Source organism: Neospora caninum, chromosome VIII (assembly GCF_000208865.1).
Source record: "Neospora caninum Liverpool complete genome, chromosome VIII".
NCBI classification, from domain to species: Eukaryota; Apicomplexa; class Conoidasida; order Eucoccidiorida; family Sarcocystidae; genus Neospora; species Neospora caninum.
The window spans coordinates 1,112,669-1,132,601 of NC_018395.1; the positions used below are offsets into that span (position 1 = coordinate 1,112,669).

At 53.8% G+C, this 19,933-nt stretch overlaps 3 protein-coding genes across 3 annotated transcripts; 1 reads left to right on the forward strand and 2 right to left on the reverse strand.

Moving 5' to 3' along the window:
- Positions 1-1,411: 1,411 nt before the first annotated feature.
- Positions 1,412-3,961, reverse strand: NCLIV_031400 (Protein arv1, related; the record flags this gene model as incomplete). The annotated part of the gene is made up of 1 exon (XM_003883336.1): positions 1,412-3,961. One exon carries the CDS (start codon positions 3,959-3,961, stop codon positions 1,412-1,414), a length of 2,550 nt encoding a protein of 849 aa, XP_003883385.1.
- A 1,777-nt stretch (positions 3,962-5,738) lies between these two features.
- Positions 5,739-8,779, forward strand: NCLIV_031410 (hypothetical protein; the record flags this gene model as incomplete). Its single annotated transcript, XM_003883337.1, has 5 exons — positions 5,739-6,429; positions 6,995-7,045; positions 7,500-7,642; positions 8,017-8,132; positions 8,731-8,779. 5 exons carry the CDS (start codon positions 5,739-5,741, stop codon positions 8,777-8,779), a joined length of 1,050 nt encoding a protein of 349 aa, XP_003883386.1.
- Positions 8,780-14,042: 5,263 nt separating this feature from the next.
- NCLIV_031420 (putative subtilase family serine protease) lies at positions 14,043-17,454 on the reverse strand (the record flags this gene model as incomplete). Its single annotated transcript, XM_003883338.1, has 5 exons — positions 14,043-14,209; positions 14,560-15,800; positions 16,251-16,422; positions 16,484-16,562; positions 17,410-17,454. The coding sequence occupies 5 exons, from the start codon at positions 17,452-17,454 to the stop codon at positions 14,043-14,045; spliced, it is 1,704 nt and encodes a 567-aa protein (XP_003883387.1).
- Positions 17,455-19,933: the final 2,479 nt, after the last annotated feature.

The window sequence follows — 19,933 nt, forward strand, 5'->3', positions numbered from 1 at the left end:
CCCCCCCCACCCGCACTCATATATATATATATATATATATAGTAGATATATATATAGGTTACAGTCTGTGTGTGTGTGTCGAGTTGGAGGGATGTGTTCTCAAGCAGAAGGCTGTTCACGAAGAGAACGACAGCGATACCAGCAACGTCGGGTCTATGCAGAGAGACGTCCTTCGCTCTACTTCCGTGGAGGTTCAGCGCGCTTTTCCATGTAGACGCATAAGCCAGGCTGCTTCGAGATTCAGCGTAAAGCTGCGGAGCGCTCTAGGAAACACCTCAGACAGTGGGCCAGCTGGAGATCTCCAGCGCCCTGACGCATCTTGAGATGCCTTTGAGATCCAGAGCGGTCCTCGCGATCTCGGCAAAAAGCGGTGCTCATTTGGCAGCACGGTCGCTGCTGAACGCATCGCTGACGTAGATCGGAGCCTCTCTCTGGAAGCGAAGTTCCCTCTTTCTTCCCTACCTTCTTCCGCAAACCTCCAGATGTGAATACACACACATGTTATTTATATATATATATAAATATAAGTGCACCTAAGTTTAAACACATCTAGAGAGACGCGTAAGCCAGGAAGCACATGGGTGAGGTCGAAAAAGGTGGCGGTTTCATTACCAGGCTTTCGAGCCGGTTGCGTGCCCCTTGCGGAGACACGTTTCTTCTGCGGCGCGTCGGGCGAAAATGCGAGCTTTCTCGCTAGGCAGGGAAATGCAGAAAGCGAGACGCGCATCCGGTTTCCTTTCAGAAGTGTGCGAACGGCACCTGGTGAGTAGCTAGGGAGGTGAATAGTTGACCACACAAGACATCCGGAGCTCTTGGTCCACTTGTTACAAAGAGCCTTCCCACGCACCGCCGGCGGCGAAACTCGAGAGCGAAAGCCCCGACGTGTGGAGAGCGGGTTTAGGGGTGCGCTTCTCTGAGGCAGTGCGCGCCTCGCTGCACGTAAAGATGGAGCGTCAGCCGACGGGAGTCGACCTCGGTACCTGGAGACGGAAAGTTCTTTTCACGCGCACATTCGCAGCCGAGAAGAGTAGGTCGCCGCTTTTCAGCTTCGAACGGCGCACACACACAGACCGGGACAACAAAAAAATAGGTTTTCCCGCACATCTCTGCGTGGCTCAAGCGCATGGGTTGCTGTGCAAGGATCACGATATTCACTTTGGTAAGTTCTTTGTGTTCATCTGTTCAGAACACTCTGGTCGGATCTTTTCGCCTTGGTGAGCGGGTCTGTTTCAGATACTCATCTGCGAAGCGTCTCTGTTCTTTTTCCTCGACGCGCGCCCCCTCGGGGTATCGCGCGCGTGCGTGCGATGCCAAGGCTTTCCACTCAAAATCAGGTTTTTGAGACGCATTTCCTCAAAAAAAGTGCTTACAGACACATCACCTGCCAGAGACGCGTCCCGTCCGCGTTGCCCTACGTGACGAGGTCGAGCACAAACGACATCGCCCACTGAGCGTCTCGAGAGAGGAGCGCGAGGGAGCTCTGATGGGTCAGAGCCCCGCCGTAGAGACTGGGCGTGAGAATGCCAAAGGCAGGAAACTTAAGAGGCGGCAAAAGCAGGATCTGCGCGAGACGCGCGAGCGCCTTCGCCCCCACTGCGCCTAAGACGATGAGACACGACGCGACGGGGTGGGCGCCGTTCAAGAAGACGCTCACGGCGACGACGTTTGAGGAGAGTGTGAAGAAGGAGACGAAATACTGGAGATGGAGGTTCTCTTCCCACGCCATCATCAACAACGTCGCCATTTTCCCAAACATGGACACAATCAGGGCGGCCGCGAGATAGTTGTACTTCACAATCACGGCTCTGTCGTGAACCTCTCGCGCCACTCGCCCGGCCTTCACGCCTCTTCCGCGCGCAATAAACGTCACGCGCAGCGCGCGCCGGCCGTCGGCGGTCGCGGCCGCTCCGTCTGAAGCGTGCGTTTTCCCGTCGGATGCCTGCGCGGCTTCTTCCAAAAGGCGAACTCGCCCCGGCGCGGCGCTTCCGAACGCCTCCTCGCGCTCGGCGTGCCCGTCTCTTAGTACGTACGACACCGCGTCTTTCGTCTTTTTCTCTCGCGCCGCATGCAGCTTCTGTGACTCTCGCGCGGACGAACGCGCATCGATGTGCCACTGCGGGTCTTTTTCCTGGCCAGCCGTCTGGCTGTCGCGTCCGGAAGCCGTCGCAAAGGCGCCCGGCGCCGCACTGGAAGCAGCGCGGGTCCACCAGCGGCCCACGAGCCTCTGCTCCCCGTCGTCGGCCGTTCCCGTTCCAACACACAGCGCATGCACCCACGGGGCTGAGGCCTCGATGGTGTTGAGCAGAGCAACCCACAAGGGCCTTGCGAACGCGTCCACGGCGCAGAGGCAGGAGCGCGCGCCGCCGTTCCGCGCCCCTTTTCGAGCGCTCGCCTTCCAGTCTCGAGAGCCACCCGAGACCCGCCGTCCAGGCCGCCCGCCTTCGGCCCTGCGCGCGGCGTCCTCCCACCCGCGGTAGACGTGTGAGCCGTAGTGCCACCGAACGAAGAGCCAGGTGAAAACAATCGCAGAAAAGAGATAGACGAAGAAGTCCAGCGTGCACTGCGCGATGATGAAGACCTGAAGATCCCAGGCAGCCAAGGGGCTGCTTTGCAGCAGCCACCGCAGCACGTCTGCATGCACGTCGGCCTGCGACACGGGACCGTCGCTTCCTGGGCTGCGCTCGCGGGGCAGCGAGGGGGTTGTGCTCTCAGCTTCGCTGTCCCACTGCAGGGCTGGCGGGCAGAGAGGCATGTTTCGGCTGTCGTCGCCCAGGCAAAGGGAGGCCGCTGGAGGAGCGGCAAACAAGACGTGCGGGGCAGCGATCGCCTCTACAGAAGGCGCGCGCCTCCCGCCTCCCGCTAAAAGCGATTTCTCTGTGTGAAGGCCGACGCGCCTCTCGGCGGGGGGCGCGAGAGCCCCCGGAGGCAGCACATGCCACTCTGACGGCAGCGGCCGCTGTGCACGCGCGGACAGCGCGTCTGACGTCCGGAGCAAGTGGAGTGGAGCGAGCGAGCAGAGCCGGGAGCGGTCTCTCCCGGACGAAAAGAGACTGAAGGCGACAAAGGTCGCGACCCCGACGCCGAGATAAAAGGGCGAGCACCAGAACGGGCGCCTCTTTCTGCGTCGGGTCCGGCGCGAAAGGTCCGGCGACGCGCTGGACGGCTCGGCGTCCACAGACCCGGACACGTTTTCAGAGGCAAAGCTGCGCCTCCAGCGGCGACGTCCACGTCCCACCGAGACGCTGTCTCCCGTTTCGTAGTCCAGCGGAGAAAGAGCTCCGGTAAACACAGAGAGCGACGAGGTCCGCCAGAGAGCTTCGCCCTCGGCCTGCTCGCCTTTCCCCGACCGTACCGCGAAGGACGCCGCGGGTCCTGCGTGGCCTTCGCGCCCCGGATCCCCGAGACTCAGTTCTTGGCAGGAAACGCGGGCGGTATCCCGCTCGGCAGGCAAACACGGCCGCCCGGCCTCCTGAGAGCTGCGACGGAACACGACCTGGCGTTGAGCCGCTGCTGGGTCTGGTAGCTCCTCTGCAGCCAGAGACCACGGTTTCTCACCAGAAGTCGGTCCCACGCCTCGGGGTGGCGGCCGCTCTCCGCGGGAGGCGTCGTCCTGGGCAGCAGTCCGTTCTTTGGCGTGCTGGAAGTACACTCCAGCCAAGCTCGCGTGCAGGAGGAACCAGCGCGTGTAGGTGTCAAAGAGGATGCAGACGACGGCGAAATTGCGCACGGAGGGAGGGACGCCGGTCTCCGCGTACGGCAGGCGGTTGAAGATGAGGTGGCGGTACGCCTGCGGTTTGTGAAGCAGCAAGTCGATGAAAATCAGGAGGACCTCGTACTCGACGTACTTGTCAGCGGTCTTGCCGCACGCGGCACATCGCGTCAGGCGAATGTTTTGGAAGTGAGGTGGGAAGCGCCGACATGTCGACGAGAGGGGAACCGAACACTCCACACATACCACCATAATTGACGCGCGGGAGTACAGGCGCGAGGCGGGCACAGACGAGGCAGAACGGGGACGAGACCCAAGCTCTCTCGTCCAGTAGCATCTCGAGACAGAAACGGACGGACTGCGGATTCTTCAACGGCGACGAGGGAGAGCGAGACTTCACGCCTTTTTTTCTCGCTCTTTCGCCGGGCCACCACACAGACACGTGGTGGCGCGGAGGGGCAACGGACACAACCGGGCGGTTTGGGACGAAGACGCAGTCCAAGAGCTTGCAAACGGAAAGGAGTGAGGAAGCGAACGACGGGGAAAAGGAGGAAATCGCTGCACAAAAAAAACAGGGGAAACGCGGAACCCTTTACGACTACAGAGAGCCGGTGCTTGGGCAGTGTGACACCTGCCGCTGAAGAAGACTGCGATACACCATTGGTTAGAGCAGAAATTTAGGGACGGGCGGAAAACAGCGACCGAAACGAAGGAATCTTCTTCAGGGGAGAAAAGACCTGTTTTCACGGCATCGGCCGTCTAGAAGCACAGAGAAAAAGTGAAGACCACAAACAGCCCCCGCCAGACACCGGCCGACAGGCGAGGCGACTCACCTACGTGCGAAGTGTACAGACACCGACCGTCACTGACGTTAAAGCGCAGCTAAGGGAAATGAAGAGTCTGCTAAAGTGTTCAGACGTCCGTTGGACAGTTGTGGATCCATTTGTGTCCTTCTTCCACCGCTGCCGACTGGCCGCCCTGCTCCTGGCGTGTGCATGCTCATCAGGGACACACGATGTTTTCGATCGGGGAAAATGTGCCGGGCTGCTACGCTGCATCGACAGGATCAGCGGAGGCGCGCATGCATCGATACGTACCGGGGGTGACGATCGCGATCTTCGGTTCTGGTCGGTAAGTTTTGTTCCGGACACAATCCGCCGCCCGGCGTTGACTTTCCTCAGCCGGGAACGTCGTGAAACGCAAGCGATAAAGTGCCCATAAAAACCCGTACGGCTCAGGGCGCCTTTGGTGGCGCCGACTGACTCAACATCCGCTTCCAATCTCGTAAAACAAAGAGATCGCGCCGCCCGCCCAGAGGAGGATCGAATCGCACATGCAGCAAATCCATCTTCGTTTCAACTCTGCCTTGCTGCCAGGTCCTATTCCATGTCGTCTCGGGCCTGTCTTTCGTAAGGTTCTCCCGAGGGTGCAAGTCGCTTGCCGCCTCGCTCGCTGCCTCCGTCATCGCCGCCAGCCTTGTGTACACTGTCCCAGACCGTCCCCTTCCTTCGAAATCGACCTCGCGTTGGCGCAACCTTCATGTCTTCCGGTCTGGTTTAGGGTTCCATCTCTTCTGTTTGTCATTCGAATTCAGTCTCTCGTCCTTCGGACCGTGTTTTCCCGGCCTGCCGAGCAACTCACTGCGCCGAGCGTTTTTTCGCTTCGGGGGTTGGTGAGGTTCAAGAGCTAAGAGGATACGAATGTCTCTGTGCTTTATCCCTTGTGGCCACGCCGGTTTCTTCTCTCGTCGTTTTTGGAACCCAACACGTCTAGCGAGGTGGGAGTGTGTGAAGAGAGTAGCTCGCCTGTTGCGTAAACCAGTCATACAAGATTCTGATGATAGGAGGGCAACCTGCGCACTCCTGGACCTTCGTTCGTGTTTTTTTTTCCATTCTCCGTACCCGTCCATCTGAACTGGCTCTCTCACGATGGACTAGATTTTCCGTCTCACTTCCCGCCTGGTACGCCTGCGAACGGGCTCTATTGTCTCTGTCCTTGTCTCCGTTCTGCTGTCTCAAGTTCACACACCATGGACACGCAACAGCTGTCTCACGACCCCGCCTCTTCGCTCTTTCCGTCCCTCGAGTTTCTTCGCGCGGATGGCCGCCGTCCACACGAGTTACGGGAACTGCATTTCTCGACCTGTGTTCCGTCTCTGCTTCCGTCGTCCTCTCGCGCTTCTTCCGCCTCTGCCGAGCTCCGAACAACGTCTGCCTCAGACCCCGACTCTTCAGGGGAGCACGAAGAGGACAACCTGGCGCCGTTCGTCTCGGCCGGCGTCGGCACGCATGCAGACGGCCGCAGTTTGGTGTCCTTCGGAAGCACGAAAGTGGCTGCGTTCGTCTTTGGGCCCCGGCCCCTTCCCTCGGGAGCTGGCAACGCAGGGAGTCGCGCCTTGGGCGCCGCGTCTGGAGGCGGAGGATGGAGCGAAAGAGGCGTGCTCGACGATGGCATTGAAACCTCTGGGGGAGCGGACAGCCTGCTGGGCCAAGGGGGCGCTGGCCCCGGAGGAGCGCCGGAGCGAGCGTCGCTGATTTGTCGCGTAGGCATTGCACCCTTCAGTGGCGACTGGCGCGCAGACGTGGCGCGAAGTGGAGGAGCTGCAGAGGAGCACGAAGTCGCTCTAGGTGTTCGGAAAGTCGTGGAAAGTGTGCTCCTCGCAGACGCCTTCCCTCGGTCCCTCATTTGTCTGTTCGTCCATGTCGTTGAAAACGACGGAGGTAAGGTCGCCTCAAGCTTCTAGAAAGCAAAGGCGGTGCGCGGACTTCTCAGCGCCACGCAATCGAGAAGCGTCTGGGAAATGATGAACTGCAGCGCGAGAAGCAGTTGTGGCGGAAGGGTTGTGGCCCACTCTCATCCAGGCAAATCGAAGGAAAGCTCGGTCTGCCAGGGCGGGCACAGGGGGTTCTCGTGAACAGGGACGAACACCTGTGTGCAGGGGCTCAAGTCGGCGTGCATGGACAGCTGGATGCCTCAGCGCACGAGGATGGGAGACGTCCTAGGTTAGGATAGGCTGAAGCTAATCTCAGGCAAACAATGCTGAGAACAGGGGCGGAGTCGCGATCTGCAGCTTCACTGAATATCTTTCTAAGAGTTCTCGGGAGGGGGGGGGCAAACCCAGCGGTTCGAGTTTCACCGCAGACGGCGGAGCGACAGCGAGTGCGAACAGGTGCTAGTTGATGGCGAGTTGTTGAGAGTGGTGTACACAGCTGGCATTAAGAACAGAAAGATCTCAGCTCAACGTTGGGTTTTCAAACCATGCACTCTCCCCTCGGTGCTTGTCAGGAATCTTGGCGGCCTCCATCAGCGCCGCAAGTCTCGCCCTTATCGATGCAGGTAAGATTTCTGCATTAACTCAAACTGCTTCCCACGTTCCTCACCTGAGATAACGCACGGCTCCGGTGTGTTTCTTGTCGAGGGACGCAACCGAGACAATCATATATCTTATGTGCGGTTGCACGCAGACACGTGGTGCCTAACTGCGTACACAGAATATGCGCATACATACATATATATACATATATGTATATATGTGTATATATGTATATGAACACAGTGAACACAGTTATGTGTAGACTTGCTTGTCTTGTCTACTGAACCCAGGGAGCTGAAAGATCGCAAGCACGGAGATTCGCGCAGAGGGATTTGATCATGTGAGACGGTTGCAGTCGAGGCCTCCAGTTTCGTCGTAATCAGGCAGTCACCGAAGTAAAAAGGTGGCGGAGCTACAGTCGGCCGCCTGACTGGAATCCAGCAATGAATTTCATTGTGTTTATGTGCGCGCCTGCAGGCATTGCTACGAAGGACTTTGTCGCGGCGATGTCGTGCGTCTACATGCCTCGTCAGCTAACTCCTCTTTTGGATCCTCCTCGAGCGGAGCTTCAGACGGGGGCTCCCAGTCTGACACTGGCGATGCTGATCTCTTCGGATGAGGTGCGTTGCTCAATTTCGTTTCGCCGCATGAGGAAGTGCGAAGGGAGATGAAACCTGCCTACTGACCACACCGAACTCACCTTTCTTCAAACCGTAGCTCTGCAACTGGCAATAGTGACGCGCAGAGCATCCCCTCGGATATCTGGTTGGAGAGGCGAAAGGGAGAAACGGAATGCTTGTAGCACGCGGGGTACGCAGGATAGTGGCTGGTGAAATCTCCGCTTCTTGGATGCTCTCTTCAGGTTTCTCTACTCCAGCTGGACGGTCAAGTTTCCATGGATGTCTTCAATCAGGTTCGTGCATTTGAAAAGCTTCCTTTCAGAACTTGAGACACTGCACACAGAAGTAATGGAATGCGCCTTTTTGCGTAACAGACGGGTATCAGAGAATACATGCAGCTCCAAGGCTGCAACGCCACGGTGGGAGAGGGGGCGCCTCTGGCTGATATGCTTGAGCTGGACGGGGCACGGGACCTAGAATGGGAAGCGAGGTAACTTCACTCTGTCTTTCCTGCACCGCTGCAAGGCGCTACAGTGGTGAGACAGAGGGGCCGTAGGTCGTGGGGACGGTTTATGAGGGCTGGCACGAGCATATATGAGCGTATGGACTCTTATTTCTCTGCACAGTTTCGCAGCTGTTAGCTTCGAGGGGAGGGCAAGTCCATCTCGGGAAACGCGACTCACCGCGAAGCTACCCAACTCCCCTGGTTCGAATAGATAAACGAGCGGGTCATTTGGCGGTCTTGTCACTTGAACAACGTAGTCACTTCTGAACGGTAGAGACGCTGTCGGTGTCCGTTCGATAAGAGCAGGACAATGTAGACCCAGAATCAGCGAAGGAAGATGGTGAAGGATGTGAAGTTCACAGCTACCTAACGTCTCCGAAAATGTCGCAGTGAGGGATTCAGCTGGGAAAAATGTAACCCTTGTGGTCGCGAAGTGTGTTGTGATGACAGCATAAAAATACCACTAAGGTTTTTAGAGGCAATACAAGCACGACTTGGCAGTTCTAGCAGCGGCGCTGTTTCAATATCGCGTGGTTCCACAACTTCACCAAGTTGTGGGGTTTTCTTGCATGTCTGTTTACAGATGTACCAAGCTTGCGCAGCAGGATGCCGAGAAGTTGGGGAGGCAATGAAGGCAAGTGTGGCAGCAAGGCTGTCGTGTTCCAGGGCCAACAGGCGCATTTCTGGTCCACTCAAGATGTCCTCTGGATCGGTAGCGTCATGCATGTCTTTTCTTTCGTATATATACTTAACGCTACTGCAATGTGCGCGATGTTCGGGGCCGTTGCTGTCGACTGTGCAAGAAACCAGGAATCGCAGAGACCATGGCCGTGCTGCTCTGTTCGCTCGATGCTGGCTCAGAGCTTTCAGTAGCTTCTTCCATGGCAGGAAGTTTAAACTCAAGACCACGGCAACCGAACACAGAATTTATTTGTGGCGTGTGTTGGGACGTGTGTGCTAGCACTGCGGGAGCCCTATTCTCTTTGAAGGGGTTGGTTGTGCACGAGACGGTTTAACTAACAGTGGTATGACGTTGTGGCGATGCAGTGAGGTCCATACATTTCGGCTTTTGTTTCGGTAGCTGGGCGCGTGCGTGCTTCAATTTCTACGACTTTGGTCTGTTCTTCTCATAGAGGGAGATATGTGCGGCAAGATATGGAGAAGCCATGCGGATGAGGACGTGGAGTGGAAAGATTGAGGCAACATCAAGCACGAATCCGCCTGTCAATGTCTCGTGGGCGGGGGGGAAAGGTGCTGTGCGTCATTGTACTGCTGTGTGTCACTGTTTATTCCCTGCAGGCAACGATACTCGAAGCCGCGGCTCGGCGAGTTCGCTTCGGTGACCGTGTCCTTAAATAATGAAAGACAAATAGGGGCCGCTGGCGGAATCATACGAGCTTTAGTCGTTTCCTATGATGCTGTGCAGAAACATTGGTTTTGTCTGAGCAACGTAAAACTTCCAAGTCGGTGTATTCTACCGAGTGCTGGACGTAGGTTTTATTGTCAGTACCAGCTCCGTAATCAGGCGAACACTCTTCGTGCCTACTTCGGTGTGGAGACAGCTCACTGGGATCCTCTTTACCTCGTATTGCATTGCTCCCTCGTTCATCAGGGTCTTTCATTTAGTCGATCAAATGCGATGTTACACGAGGCTCCGCCATGATCAAGGTACAGGCACTTGTTTTTCGCGATCCGCTCTAACAAAATCATCACAATGAAATTTCTGGAGTACGCGAGCGCATTTAACGAGTGTGAGCGGTTGAAGGAACGTGGGTGCTCTGGCATGCTTCGCTCGCTCATCCATTTTTTTATCAGACACCTCCCGTGTGTTGCCTCTTTAATGGATGGAGTTCGCCTGGGGGAGGTGATCTTGCTTCGTTCTGAAGCGATCCTGCAACACGACGGCACTAAACTATTTGGGCATGTGGTTTATCCCAATGCATTAGCGGCGTCCTGGTCAGGCGTTCTTACATGACCGGTACGGCAACTATGGTGGTGTGCCGCAAGACGGGCGTTGGCGGTAGCAGTTTCCAAGTAGTTTGGGGTGGGGTAGCCAGTGGCCTAAGACGGTTAAGCGTTTATCATCGGCTTTCAGCAGGAAATCATTTCTTCACGTCACTGCGACAGAACAGAAAAATAACAGCCCTCATCTTGTCATAAACATTCTAGACAAAGAACTCTATATCCGGTTTTTCTCTGACGCTCCATTACTGAAGACCCACGAACTCTTTTTTTTGGTGATTATCTATGTAATGAACCGTATTTCTGCTCAGTCGCGAGATGTCGAGGCTTTGGAGGGCCGAAGTATGAAAGCTAAATGGGTAGGAAACGTTCTGAATCAAATCCGCGGCAGTTTTGGCCTACTTTGTTGATGTCTCGTAGGTGCTGCAGCGTTGGTGGCGCTGTTCGCATTTCCTTGGTTTTAATTGTCTCTGGATAGTCCCATTCCGTGAATCCGGCAACAGCCTCACTTTCGGTTTCTCGCAAGCGTAGTTCGATCGTGTTGTTTGATGGGGTCAGTTAACTGTGCTTTTCCGCTCGTGTACCTCATCGAGTGGGTGGACCCGGGAGCTTCGTAACGGCTTCTTCCGCACATCAAAATATACACTAGGGTTGCAAACCGATGTTCAGAAGCATGACCGACTGGCTGCATGCGTTGATGCAGCCTGGTTTTGCTCCACGGCACTGTTGGGACTGACACTGCTGCCTGGCCTGTCAGATATGTTGTTACTGCAAACACCTTGTAGACCGATCCAGGCAAGCCCGCCTTACAGCGGTGTATGCGCGGAAAATGAGGGAAGGTGTGCAACGTAAGATAGGAATAATGCTCGTTGTCTTCGCCTGCTGCGCGGAGGAAAGTGGATAGGACAGATCGGCGGCGTCTTTGTCCTAAATATGCAGAAAAGGAGCACAGTATTTTTAAATATATCTAGCGCGAAGAGAGCATTGCTTCTTGGTCTCAAAACGGCGCTGTGAAAGGCACACACAGCAGTCCTAGACGTCACACCTCGTACAATCTCAGTGTCAGTAGCAGGTGCCGATGGGGTGTCCGTACAGCCCCGATAGCATTTTTCAATCGATCAAGGGCGGCAGTCACGGGCGGCCGTCCTCGGTTATGCCTGTGTGTGGCGCACTACAAAACTGTCTCGGCCTTTAGGATATAAGGTGCACATCTACCTTGCTGAGCAACCAAGATGGTAGACACTTCTGCTGCTCTTCTAGAAGCAAGGAATATGATGACTAGCCATTTTTATGAGGCTCCCGACGCGGGCCTTGAAGTTCTCAAGAAAACTAGAACCGATCTGCTGGAGGCTCGCGCATGGATATTCATGGCTGCGCGGAAACTGAAGTGCGAGGGTGGCTCACGGGCTGCGTACAAAGTAAGTGGCAATAACATATATGCTCTCAATACACCCTGGAACTATGCGCACGCAGGCGTGTGCTGCTCTTTCAACGGTTCTAGCTGACACAGCCGTCGTATCACGACTACGTCAGATCGAAACCGGAAACGCTGAAGACATGCTTCACTGGCTTGGGTGCTACTGTCTCAAACTTACTGCCCAGGTGGTTCCCTTACCCATCCGCAGTCAGAAAAGCATTTCTGGGAGCATCGCAGGGTGATTTTTAGTACGAGTCGCAACGCAGTGACATATCGTGTGATGATCTTATGGTACGTCCACCTGATTGAACGATAAAATCCACCGCCATCACAAGTGTGGCAGAGATGCATGAGGCGTCATCGTTCGGCTGCCAACAGTGAAACCAAGAGGATTGAAGTCCTGGTTTTTGCAGCTCTGTGTAATTCAGGATTTTTCGAGTTTGAGGTTAGTTGAATCCAGAGCTAGTTTTCCAACAAAGCTTGGAGCCGCCATGTGACAGGCCTGCACGCTTTTCGATATTTTTTGGCTGCTGCAACAAACTCTTCAGGAGCGCGGCATTGGCAACCCCTCGAATGTATCAGTCTTGGAGCCGCGCACGTGCGACTTCCTACTGGGGTTTGCATATTGTCACACATTCGCTGAGCCTGGTATGCCTGTTCTTTGTCCGGTCGACATCAGGCATCATAAAGCTTGTGCCTGCAGAAGTCATCGCCCTGGCAGTTGCGCTCATGTACTGGGACACAAGGAAGGAATATAAAGTTCAACAGCTACGATCCCTTCTAGTGCAGATATCAGGAGGTTCGGCAGTGAGAAAAGTAGGCACATGTGGCAAGCAACATTTCGGCAGAAAACAAGTGACGAGGACTTACTGATCGTAGGCCTATGTCACGAAGGCAGCCATCGTGAATGATCTTACCGCTGCACTGGGAGATGGATCGAGTCGCTCCCTACGGGCTTTCTTGGTAGTAAGTTTCAATATCAGCTCAGAGCCATTTACCCAGACTCACGCCTGATTAGGGCTTGAGGGCAGCCGAACAGGCGCGGATAAAGCAGCAGCTGGCGAAGCAGCTGTTTGGATCAATAAACAAATTTTCGTCCGTATCGACTCTTTCGATTTCGTGATTTCCTTGAGCGTATAGTGCGAAAGCTTTGAGAGGCGGTTTGACTTTCAATAACATCAATCGATGTCCGCAGCTGCAAAAATTGCTCCGTGACCAGTTTTGAACACAGTGAAACTGCTCCAGTGTTATGATGAATTCTTTAGGTGGTGTCACTGCCATGTGCCACTAAAGGAGACCAGCACGCAGTCCTGCACAGTTGTCTCTCGTAGAAGCATGCCATGGAATCAGATGCGTTGCATACCTCGGCAAGTCAGTTTCACTTGCCGCGATATAAACAGGTGACATTTCAGCCTCGTCGGTCTCCTTCAGTCTGGCGTGCCCCCATGTTGCGGGAAAGTCGCACGCATACATCGAAAGCAGCGAAAGTAAAGAGATCAAACTTCGTCGGATTTATCGTCGTCTGTGTTGGCACACTGCGTCGATGACATCTACCTACAACAGAGTTTCATTCTTCTGAAGCTAGCAGTGAGGACAGCTTCACACCAGGGTGGTGTGAGATCCTCCTCAGCCGGGCTTGGCACACGAACTATAATACAAGCTTATGTATCGGCTCAAACACTGTGACAAAAGCTTAATTGTATCTGATTTCTAGAGGAAACAGAAATCCTGGGACGTTGGGAGGCTCATGATCGCCAATAAAGAGAGCGTGTGTCGTAGCATAGATGTCACCACAGCCCTTAATTGCAGCGCAACGAGTGCTCACCACCGAGGCCCATACAGCACATTTCTATTGAGTAACTGGTACGACAGACATGATGGAGAGAGATTGCACTGAACACCAAAACTATAGGAGATAGCCGAACGTGAAGGCGGCTCGGTTGCCCGGGAGGAGGAGGTAGTCTCTGGTGTGATGGTGGTCCTTCCTCAGATGGTAGAGCGGTGGGCTACTCCCACAGAATCGCCAACTCACTGACTCCGCAGACGATTTCAAGCGGCACAAGCGAAGAAACTCAGCAACAGAGTTTTTTGGTCGCCCGTATTGTGTAGCGACAATCGAAGTGGCACCAGGGATCAGGGTCCCGTTCCGTCTCCCCTCGAAGCTTCCGTCTGACACAGGTATCACGCTTCGTGGCATGGTAGAAAAAAAGTTGCAGTTGAGAATTGCACCTTGACAAAACGCAGTCGCTCATCAAAGAGTACAGCGAAAGAAGAAGGTAATGCAGAGACCTGCACGAAGTGACATACTGGCGCACGGTGCTCGGCCGGGACGTACCGTCAACGATCTACTAAAACTATTGTCGGCTTAACGACAACACAAAGTGATTAGATTGAGCCGTTTTCCCTCGGGATCCGCCTCACAGCCGAATGCTCATTCACCTATCAGAATGGACTCCGCGACCCTGCTGCTTGGGAACTGTGTGTCTGCACCCGGCACATCCCTGTCCCTGTGCTTATCAGCCTTGTTCCTCGTTGTCCTTAAGGGCCTCGCCCCTGCTACGATCTGTGTGCACCAGACCGCGAGACGTTGTTTTTCTGAACGAACGCCGTTGCAGTCCTAACTTCTCTGCGAGCCACAGGATAGAACGCTCGGCGTTGATGCGCCCCCCAGAGATTACCCTGCCTGCACAGAAGCCGAACGCAACATGGGCATCTTTTTTGTTTTTTTTGGAACACTTTGTGTGATATAGAGGTTCCTATTCATGCACAAGGGGTTGCTCGATGCCTGCCCATGCTCTGGCGCTAGGGAGTAAACGCAGAGACCGCTCGTGCACGTTACCCACGGTATACACTTTGCCTGAAAGAGGAAGAAAACACTCGATCGGCCGAAATGACGCAAGTTTTATCCCACTAGACAAAACGGCGATAAAGTTTCAGAGGGTTGTGCCCTCAGATGATTCGTACATGTCCCAACACGTGGTGTGCCCATATTTTTTCGAAGCATGTGGTGTTCGCATGTTTTTAGCAGCTCACCGCGGGTCGCTGGGATCTTGTCCACTCCTTCCATAATGGCTTGCTTGATATCCAGGTGGCTCTCAAAGGGCAGCGACACCAGCAAAGCTGCCAGACCGGCTACAATGGGAGACGCCATAGACGTTCCTGAGAGGTGCTTGAAGCCGTCAGGAGGATACGTTGACAGGATCGCCACACCTGGGGCAGCCACATGTACAGATCGAGCGCCTGTGTTGCTGAACGAAGCCATTTCATCGGACGAATCTGTTGCGGCGACCGCCACAATGTTTGGCGAATTGTATGAGGCGGGGTAGGAAGGCGATCGATCGTTGTTTTGTCCAGCATTTCCGGCAGCAGTGACAAAGATATGACCTGCTTTATGAGATTTTAAGATGGCGGTTTCTAAAGCATCTGTTCGTCCAGGGCCCCCCCAGCTGTTGTTGCTGATTCGAATTCCCATTTGTATGCAATAATTAATGGCTTTCACAGCGTCAGACGTCGCACCGCTGCCGTTGGCTCCCATAAACTTCAATCCGGCAATGGTGGTGGTACCACAGACTCCCTGAGCACCTGATTCGTTGTCTTTCAAGCCACCGATGATACCGGCGCAGTGGGTACCATGACCGTTGTCGTCTGACATGTCTCCATCGTTATCGATGAAGTTAAAGCCGTAAACGTCGTCAATAAAGCCGTTTCCATCATCGTCAACCCCATTTCCGGCGATCTCTCCTGGGTTTTTCCATATGTTCTTCCGGAGTGAGGGGTGATTGAACGCGATCCCAGTATCTATGACTGCGACAGTCTCGCTTGGAAGGCACTCAGCCAAATCGTATGCCTCTTCAAACCCCGCAATTGTTCGCCAGTATGGTTGTTCATTAGGGCTATTCCGGCCTCTCTTCGTTGCATCTGGATCCGAGCTTGGTTGAGGCACCCCGACAGTGGTTGACCGACCCAAGGAAAGATCTCTCGAGTCACCAATTATTCTGACAACTTGGTCGAACTCAACAGAAGCCACGCACGGGTCCCTTTCAAACACTAATTTTAGCTCTCCTCCTTCAACGGCAGGACAGTCCGTGAGTTTAATGATATCGATTCCCACTCTGTGCAAGGTCTCATCGCTCAGCACGCACCTTGATGGGGGACGCCCCAGAGGCGCCCCTGATTCTCTACCCCGGACAAAGGAAGGCAAATTCACACTGAATTGTTTCTTTGTGTATGCCTCATACGAAGCAACAATAGTCGTAGTGACGGGCAGCGGCTCGCTGAAGTGACACCACAGACACAGAATAACATGCCACCGCTTTGGGGTTCAGTTCCTGACGAATGAGTTCCAGCTTCTTTGTTGCATAATCCGAAGATGTAGATGAACAAGCTAAGAGGTATGCAGACGTCAGGTCTGTTCGCTAATTAGAACGGCATGTTAAATGGGTTTAGAACTCGTGAGACAGAACCGTCAGTATCAGATGTAAACGTAAATATATTGTAAAGTGTTTTCTTTTGTTCGGGCACCCGGATCCGGTAAACAAAAACTTCCAAGATCTAAACCAGTAATCCAACTCGAGGTGCATGCCACCACACTTCAAAAGCAGCTTGTGCCTATGCTTACTTCCACCATTTAGATCCAGAAGCAGCAGGATGGGTACTTAGTTTGTATGTTTGTTAGTTCACTTCACATGATTTAGGGACTGGCATTCACAGACAATCACTCTTACTCAAAGTCGCGGGCTCTCCCCTGTCCGCTGAGATCCATGGACTGTGACAAGCGTGAGAGCTTGACGTGCAAGCTATTTTGGAGAGCCCTCTGTTTCACTTCCTCTGCGTCACAGTCTTCATGGAAGGTAATCATCAACGTGCGGAAGTGGACAGGCTCGATAGTATCTTCTTCTACGCCCAGAGCAAAGAGTGAGGAAGCCGAGCCACTTGAAAGGGCAGGCATCGCACTCACCCACAACCAAAGGAACGATAATTGACGCATCGTGACGCAGCTTGGGGGCTAGAGAACAGAGGGAGATCGTCCCACAGATCTGTAAGGACGCGAGCGCAGGAACACCTCACCAGAAGAGGCACACCCTTCGCCGACGAAAAACGAAGAAGGATGTCGTGCTCAGGGTGAAGTACAGGCACGGCAAGAATGAACTGGATACTTTCACTTGGGAACTTCTCAATTTCGAAGATAACGGGTAAACCAGCACTTTGACACAGGAATAAGCAATTCAAAGGGGATCAACTTGACAATGGCACAAGACTCTGGTTCGCCAAAGAAATGCAGACACTGAACTTTCTCAACTTTCCCTCAGGGTTTCTTAGCGAAAAAGCTTTCGGAGAAAGGGGAATACCCAGACGGTTAGACAGGTTCTGCTGGGAGTAGACGACTGCGGGCAGCAACGTATTCAGAAAAGCATGCGAATCAGTTTGATCTCAGACAAATAGCCACAGACCCCAGTCGCCGAGGGGGTTACTTCTGCAGTAGCCCCCGACAGAACACAGCCTTATTATTTGAACAGACTTGATGCAGGCATTGTCCGGAAAGAGGTTCTGCCAAGTTGGAACTTTCTCTCCGGGTTCCAAACGCAAGCCTCCAAGTCGGTTATTCCCATGCATTTTCCCTGGGAATAGCGTCTGCTGAAAAACCGTCACTGACAGGTACCGCCAGGCGGCCGTCATTGCCTTGGCTGAGCACATTTGTGACGCGACAGCTGTCAGTCAGCAAACACTCGGGAGTGACTTACCACAGTCCATGCCCAAGGAAAAGAGATCAAGAACCAAACGTTTTTGGTGATCAACAAACTAGATCTCTACATTCCAGGAGCCGCCCGCATTTTCGTGGTGCTGTGCGCGAATGCTTTGGGGCAAGTGATGGTTTAAGATTACCTTTATCTGAGATATTCGAGGCTCTTGCTGAGCTTGTGGCATCATTGTTGTTTTGCTTTCGAGTTTCTAGTCTCCTATGGGCACCGCGAAAGGTTTTCCTGTAGTCACGCCGATACGCAACGGTAAATCAGTAAGGAGCCAAGTTAGATCAGCGATTTCAGAACGTACTTTACTGTCAACACTACTGTACGCGAAAGTTGAAGGCTGGTCTGTCTGAAATGTACTGTGAGGTGACAGAAACAACATGGCGGTCGTATGCAAGGCACGCGAGGAGGTATTTTGTCAATATAGTGGGACCAAAGGGAGGTGCCAAATCCGGCGTTCGCTGTACACATCGAAACACTTGTACTACCCGCCCAACTGCTCAGGAGCTTCGGGAGGCGTGGGAGCTGGAGAACATTCTGCACGAATGCTATTCCAGATAAAATAAGTCTGCGGGTTCTATACTGGAATAAGTCCCCTCATGACCTTCACGGATGTGCAAAAACCGTCGCTGATGATTGTGGAGCTTGCTTTTGAAAACAGTTTTGTTGCAGTATAAACATGCATAACAGGATATAAGCCGGTGCGTCTGTTTGTGCTTCCTGTGAAGCACGGCACGGCGCTTGGTGCAGCGGCTACGAATGTCCCAGAGCTGCTACTGGGCTGTTGGCTCCCTATTTGGCAACGGCGTAGTGCCATGGGAAACAATTCTGAGAAGTGACTGCTGTCATGGTGAAGTATTTCCCTACTGTGAAGATCTTTTCAGCTCTCGACTCGGCTGCAGCGCAGTGCCTTACAACCTGCTGCGAAGGCGTGATGGTCGCCAGCGTCCCCTTGCATGTTGATGCCGACGCTCTGCTGTCATATTCTGTCCCATTTCCACTTGCTTTCCTGCTACATTTTGACCAGATGCATGGAAATGATAGACAATGGATGGCATACGCTTCTCTCAGATAGCCGGTATTAGCATGTGAGGCGACGTCAGCGGTAAGCAGGAACGGGGACCCCATTAAGAGCACCCTAAGCGCACTTCCTTTTAGTGTCCCAGAATAGTGGCCATGAACCCCACCGCTGTGCGTCGGACGCATTGAACCGAAGAGAAGGAGTGCCGGGAAGGGATATAGACCCGCCGCAGATCCGGTAAATTCGTGGGACACTCCTACTTGATAGGAACTTGCCTGCTACGTAGTTTTTCGCATTCCCAAATGCTCGATCACAAAAATCGACGGAACGTTAACGGTCAGGTTTCTGTTCGATCAGGTCCCGAAATATACCCCTGTGGTGCAGGTTTCCCCCCCGTCTGCCTTGCAGGAGAAACTACGAAAGACCAAGCTGCAGGACAAAACCAAATCTGACGTGAGAGGCTGTAAAGCGCGAGGGCGTCTTGAACAGCGACAAGCTTTCTCACAGGAACGAATGAGCAGCGTGTCAATCGCGAATCTGGACCTGTTTTCTAGTGCCCCGCAGCTCCGTCTACTCTTCCATCTGATACATGGATAGGTGTCTTTTGCAGCAGTCTTGCTCAGTTTATTTACACACCAAGTGGCGTAAAATACAGGGGGGAGTCAAACACCGCATTCCCACTGAGGTACAGACGCCAAATTGGACGTTGGTTTCATCAACAACAGGCTGCCATTCCTCTATTTCCCTCTGTGGGGCACGTAGTTCATGGGTCACGCAATTATGAGTCTACGTGTCTCGTACGGCATTCACTGGAATGTACTTCTTCCACGGCTCCGAGTGACCTTGACTCTTCACGCGCACAGAGTAGGCCAACGAAGCCACAGCGACCGGTTGCTCAAGACACCACCACCACTAGTGCGTGCTAGCCGAGGAGGGCCCGACAAATTTTGGTTTTGTTCCGCACCCCCTGCGTTTTCCCGATGCGAACCATGAAGTCCACTATGCTGCATTTGTTTTTTCAAAACCGAGGTCTGTTCGCGGGAAAAACTGCTCAACATGTTGCGGGTCGCCGGTGCTCGTACGCCTGAAATCGGTAGGCAGAGTTTCGCGGTTGTTAGGAGTGCACGGGAGAAAGTCAAGCGCCGTCCGTCCTTTTTATCGTCGCGCAAAGAAGACCGCCACTGCTGTCACTGCAAGTGTTGCATGGCGTTTTTGGGCTGAAAACATGGTTGTGAACTCTCTAGTCTTTACACTGCCCCCTAATCTTCACCCCGTACTGTAAAGTTACCTGTGTACTTGGCATTCCTGTCGCTCTGGTCGCTGCGATCCCCTGACCTTGCAAAGCGGCGTCGTCGAACTCCAAATCGGCCAGCGGTAGCTGGACGTGGAAAATTGCCAGGCGCGGTGGGTTGCTCAGCAGAGGAGTTTTTCGTTAACGACACATTTGGCTTTTATGAACACAATTTCATGTTCTAGTCCTGCTAACGTGGTGAGGATGCACTGTGTATAAACAGCGCCTACACCTTGCTCTTGTTTCTCGGAGAGGTGAGGCCTCTCTAAACCAAGATTGACACCAGGCAAACGGGGCTTGATTTAGCCCGAACGGCGACCTGTAGACTCATTTCCTGTTATTTCCTGT